The sequence below is a fragment of the Brachionichthys hirsutus genome, chromosome 13, assembly GCF_040956055.1.
Source record: "Brachionichthys hirsutus isolate HB-005 chromosome 13, CSIRO-AGI_Bhir_v1, whole genome shotgun sequence".
In the NCBI taxonomy this organism is placed as follows: Eukaryota; Metazoa; Chordata; class Actinopteri; order Lophiiformes; family Brachionichthyidae; genus Brachionichthys; species Brachionichthys hirsutus.
In genome coordinates this window covers 3,442,852-3,448,874 of record NC_090909.1, presented here as the reverse complement: position 1 = coordinate 3,448,874, position 6,023 = coordinate 3,442,852, and the positions used below count along the sequence as shown (strand labels likewise).

Below are 6,023 nucleotides of genomic sequence, written 5' to 3'. Positions count from 1 at the left end.
TCAACAAATTAGCTCTTGGGCTTGATTCATTTAAAATAATTCTTTCGAGAAAATTCAAATTTTATCAAAATAACAAACCAGAAGTGCAGATTAAGTAAACGACACCAGCTCGAATGGCACAACAGGAGCGAGCTGACCTGATCAGTCATCGGCGTGTTGGAGGCCATTTTGCATTTAGAACGCATCAACAAACCTCAACCAAAAAAACCACAGTTAAACCGTCTGATTGGTTGTGTGAGCGCAACAACGCGTGCACGGTCACCACGGATAAGGACGACAGCGAGCTGTGACTGACGAGCAGGCGGCATCATCGCTACAGATGGCGTCAGCCCACGAGGATGATGAAGAGGAGGAGGAGGAGCATTTTAAAATTCCTCAAGTCTCTCATCCTTCTCCCATCAGCCTCCAAGGTCAATCAACAATTCTTTAAAAAGGATATTCAGAGACGGAATACATTCAAGCAGTTTTTTATTCTGGAAAAAGTCATTTCAATTCTTACAAAAATACAAGTCATTCCAGTTTCAGTCTCTCTCTCTCTCTCTCTCGTATATCCAGAGGGCTGATGGGCGAGTAGTCATGATGTGGATCAGTGTTTAAAGACACACGTAAATAAACAAATCTGGACAGGAAACACTTGATTCATGAGTACGTCAGATATGTGTGTGTGTGTGTGTGTGTGTGTGAAACGTGTCAATCAAAACGACACCCGAGGCTCAAGTGAAGAAACTGGACCTGATCGATTTCAGTGCAAAATAAGTAACATTTAAATAGCATATATCCTTGTTGCAAAGCAGCATCAGACTATTAACACTGGATCGAAATACATACACGTTCAAACATTCACTGTTGCCTCTGTGTGTGTGTGTGCGTGCGCGTGTGTGTGTGCGTGCACCACATCGCCTGCCGATGCGTTTCGCCTCGCTGAAGCCACAGCAGCCGCGTTATCTCAGCTATCTCATGTAATATGTGATGGCACGCAAGGTATAGAGAAGGGCCGCTTGCAGCCGGGCTTCCATGACTATCAGGTTTGCATGAACCTGCAGGGGGGGGGGAAGCATGTCGTTACTTTAAGGTTCCACATTTTCCGTGTCTTTAATGCTTTCGTGTTTAATGACATTTTGAAAAGCAGCGAAAACGAGGGGAAAGGCTGAAATGTCAAATGATTCATTCCCCGTTGAACAGGTGCCAAAAGGGAGACAAAATGTCAACAGACTCATTTATCGTGGCTGAAGAGGACCAGAGGGGGGGGTGAACCCATTCATACCTTTTCAGAGTGCCTGAAGTGTCTCCAGAAGGCGTGGTAAATCCGTGTGGTGGTCTGCTCGGGGTGGCAGGCCATGGTTTTAACGAAGGCCTTCAGAGCGCGCTCCAGCAGCACGTTCACGCTGCCGTAGTCATAATCATCGTAGCTGCACAGGCGCAGAGGTAACGTTAGAGACCCCCCCCCCCACAAAAAACCAAAGGCTACCGTGACCCGAGCGGTGCGAGACTGACCGGATCCCATAAAGGCAGTGGATGTAGTTCCACAGAGCTTTTCTCAAAGTGTGGGTGTCCACACCCTCATGCATGGCCATCCTGTGATAGGTCAGGCTGCTCACAACCTGCAAACACAACATTGAGAGTCGGATCAGGGTCCGGATGTGGCCCGGAGACAACGACATTTGGTTCTAGCGGTGATCTAGAACTTTCTTTATGGGGTTCTTAATCACTACGAGATTAAAGGGAATGGCAACATTTCACGTGTTTTTAATGGCCGACGCACGTTAGTGACAAAAAAGATGAAAAAACAACAAACAAAACCAAGTTTCAGCCACAAATGTGTGGCTGAAACTATCCCACATATTTGTCTTAAACAGATTTAATCAGATCATCATCATTTGTTTACTTCCATCAGGTAAAAACAAAAGGTGGGCGCACCTGAAACTTTTCATCCAAGAACTGGCCCATGTCGGGTAAAAGCCTGTTAACCAGAGAGAAGCCGTGGTCCTCCCACGAATAGTCCTGAAGACACCGATAAACGCAGATGAAAGGGCAACGTAAGCAACAAAGGAGCAGGAAACCCACACAGGTGTGAGCCCCACCCACCTGGGCTCTCATGGTGGGAGGAGCCTGCTCTCCTCTGGGGGCAAAGTCCTCGTATCTGAACTCCGGATCCTCCACCAGACGCACCACGGGCTCGGGCGGTGCTTCCCGCACCACCGCTGGAAACAAACAACCATTCTTGATGCGCGTGTGTGTGTGCGTGTGCGTGCGTTTACACATCATCGCCCAAACGCCACGCCGTTCGTTCCTACCGGTCGGTATGCTCTCGCTCCTTTCCCTCTCAAAGCGCGTGACCATCTCCTCCTGGGTGCACTCTTCCTCCTGCTGCTGCTGCAGCTCCGCCATCCTCTTCATCAACACCTCGACCTCCATCACTCCATCACAGAACTAGAAAAGAGTTGAAAAAGAACGACTCGTACTCGACCGGTGACACGAAACCGAAGGTTTGACCTCTTGCTTCTCGTCAACGCTAAGCTAATACCCGGGAGCGACGGCCTGACCTCTTGCCTGCCGTCCTCGTGGGCGGGGCTGCGGGGGCTACGGGGGAGGTGGGTGACCGGCGGTTGGAAGGTGTAGCCGCCCGAGTGGTCGGGTTCGGGGTTGAGGCCGCAGCCCCACACGAACGAGCAGAGGGAGTGAGCGTGTGCCATCAGAACCACGGCGTGAATGAGTTCGGCCAGGGACCAGCGCGGTTCCGCTCCGGGACACACCAGCTCCTGCGGGAGGAAGAGGAGGACGTTAGCGTTCACGCTAACCCCGGGATAGACCGGAAATGGATCCAATCACCCAGAATCAAGCAGATAAGGGATTCATGTGTTTAACTTCAATAACACGGCGCGCCGCGCGGCCGACCTGAATGTGCTGCTGCGTGATGAGCCACGGTCGGTGCGCCAGCAGCTTGTTGAGCGTCTGCAGGCTGCGGAGTTTGGCGGGAGCGAAGTCGAGGCCGCTCAGCCAGCTCTCCTCGCCGCCCGCCTCGAGAAAGCCGGCGCTGTGCTGCTGCACCAGGTAGAGGCATTGGTGCCGCGCGGCAGCCTGGGAGCATCGGGTTAAAAAAAACAAGTCAACGAGAACCGCAGTCAGTCGGAGACGCGGTGTCGGATGTCGCCCCTGGAAACACACGCCGCACCTCTAAATGGGGCGCAAATTTAAATGTGGTGCTTCTCTGTCCGGTGAGGATGCAGCACCCCCCCCCCCCCCTTTTGTTACCGACTAGAGCAGCGGACCCCAACCGGTTTCCTGCCACGGCCCGGTTTCATGCCGGGCAATTTTTCACGGACCGGGGGGGGTAATTAAATTAAAAAAAAGAGGAATATAATCTTACCAATAAACTTTATATGATGCACTTGCAATAACTATTAAACAAGTATTGCACCAATATCTACTCACCATAAATTGCGGTCTCAATAATTGCTTCTGTCCTTCATGGTCACGTTTTTTGTTTAATAAATTCCACATTTGTGTCTTTTAATCCGGGTTCTTGGTCTCAATGTGCCGAAGCAGTTTGGAACCTTCATTGCCTCATTAACGAAGCTAATCAGCTGTGGTAGATAAACCCGAGTTTTAAGTCCTCTCCTTCCTCCTCAGTTGGACTTTCCCATTAGCACAGAAGCTCTCCAAAGACGTTTTTTTTTTTTTATTAATCTTCACTAGTTCACGTCTGTTTTTAGTAACGTATCACGTAAGGCGAATGTTACGTTGGCGACAATCCGGACGTTTTTCAAAATAAAACACCTTTTAGACGCTAATAATCAATACAGCGGAAATTGTATCAATTAGTTTTCTTTCTGTGCGGCCCGGTAACAAAGCCTCACGGGACCGGTACCGGGCCGCGGCCCGGTGGTTGGGGACCACTGGACTAGAGAAACCCAGACTATTGTAAGCTTGGTGCTGGTTGATCTTTTTTTTTTTAAACATTACAGACCGGTAATAAATACGCCGGATGATTCCTGGTAATAATCCAGCGGTCGTAAACGGCGCGTTTTCTTACCACAACGGCGATATAATGTCTCCAGTGACGAGGCAAGGGGCCGTCCAGCGCCAGCAAAGCATGCTGGGTCTTTAGGAAGCAGCTGAGGTAAGCAGGGTGCAGGGCCATCACCATGGTGATGTGGTTCACGCGACCAGACGAAAGGAAAGACTCAATAAGCATGTCCTGATCCGGCCCTTCTTTTAACATCTGAAGAGCAAGATGGAGGCAATAATCGACACGCGCTCGTAACGGACGACGGGAATAGAGTCGCCGGAATCAGCGAACATCCGGCGCCGTCCGAACAAGCCACGTACCTCTTTAGCAGTGATAAAGGCGCTCGGGCCCGAGGCCAGAGCTCGAGGGACTTTAACGCCTCGTTCCTTTAGTGGCGAGAAGGAACAAACAGGTCAGTCAATAACGGCGTAACGATTATATTCCTGATTAGTCCTTTAATGTCACGTCAGCACATTCTTAAAAACGCTCAGCACGGTCACTGAAGGAAAAGCCCCGGAGTTAAACATCATAAATAAACAAGAAAACATCCGAGACTACGTATTCTCACAGATATATTAAAATCCATTCCAAATACATGTACTAATACATGAAGTATTACTACAACCCCCGACCCATTCATACATATACTAATACATGAAGTATTACTACAACCCCCGACCCATTTATACATTTACTTGCTAATCAAGCGCGAATCTGCCTCGTGGTGGATCATAAAAATAAAAAAAAAGCATGTTATAAATTGAAAATAAATTCGATTAACAGTCAAATTAACTGTATTGATTACTTTCAAGACAAATGAGAAACTGCACCAGCCCCCAGCCCCCCCCCCCCCCCCCGGACTGGAACTGGAGACGTTTAAAAAAAATGCAGTCAACTTACAGAGAGTCAGAAATCAGGGAGAGAAATCCGGAGAGAGAGAAATCCGGAGAGGAACGGACACAGAAGTGAACGTGCACGAAAAAAAAAAACCCCAGACCGGGAGGGGGGCGTGGCCAGCCTGCTTGTTTGTGCACACCGCAGCAGAGTCTTGCATCACCTCATGCGGATCAATGTATGATGAAACACCGGGGCAACTGATACACGAAGCCAATCAGCCAATCAGCCCCCCACCCCCAAAAAAACAAACATCTAATCAGACGCGTGGGGGGGGGGTCTGCTGGTCCCCGCACACACATCATGAAACGCGCACGGACCGAGTCGGAACTCGAACCTCACCTTGGCGGCGCGCAGCAGCTCGGATGCTCGCTCCCGCACCTCCGGCAACGGGCACGAACGCGACAGCCGGAGCAGCAGGAGAAGCGTCTCTTCGTCCGGCGGCGCGGAGCCGCACCGCTCCGGTGCTAAACACGTCCGAACCCCGTGGCTCAGCTCCTCCAGAGCCGCTGCTCGCTCGGCACCGTCCCGCTGTGCAGCCGCGATAAGGTGCTCAAACTCGGGCCGGCGTCGGCGCCCGACTCCGACCGGTGGCGGCCGGAACCGGACCCCCGCCTGGACGCGCTGTCTCCATTAGCCCGGTGGATCACGTCATGCCCGGGATGAGAGGCCATGTCAGACGCGCACGGCTCCGAACCCGCCTCGAACTTTCCTCTTCTTCTGGGTTTAAATGACCCACCGCTCCGTGCTAGCTTAGCTGTTAGCCTCGCTGCTGATGCTACCGTGACGCAATGGCTGTTGCTCGGTGCCGATCTCCCTCTATCGCGGTCCAATCAGCTATTTATCAGTTAACCATTAACAGGCCAGGGCCAAACGCTCCGGTCACCTGCCCGCCCAGGTAACCCGGGCGGTTAGCACGCTAAGCTAGCTGCTAAAGTTGGGCTCCTGCGTCAGAACTCTCCGGCTTGAGACGCCGAAGAAAATGAACGCCAGGGTTACGTCAGCTGTTCTTTGGGGGGGGGGGGGGGGGGTGCTTTTCACTTTCAGTGTGACGTCATCGCGACGCAACATTTTTTTTTTTTTTACCGTCTCATGCGTTACGTTCAATCTGATACGTCAC

General features: G+C 51.2%; 1 protein-coding gene across 1 annotated transcript; it reads right to left on the bottom strand.

Moving 5' to 3' along the window:
• Nucleotides 1-451: 451 nt before the first annotated feature.
• On the bottom strand, nucleotides 452-5,785 carry sesn2 (sestrin 2). The gene is given in 12 exon segments (XM_068747072.1): nucleotides 452-1,037; nucleotides 1,265-1,409; nucleotides 1,495-1,601; nucleotides 1,918-2,001; nucleotides 2,086-2,201; nucleotides 2,295-2,430; nucleotides 2,544-2,759; nucleotides 2,896-3,078; nucleotides 4,034-4,222; nucleotides 4,330-4,395; nucleotides 5,246-5,439; nucleotides 5,442-5,785. Coding segments are annotated over 12 exon segments (1,659 nt in total). The 5' UTR covers nucleotides 5,578-5,785; the 3' UTR covers nucleotides 452-950.
• Between the last annotated feature and the right edge of the window lie 238 nt (nucleotides 5,786-6,023).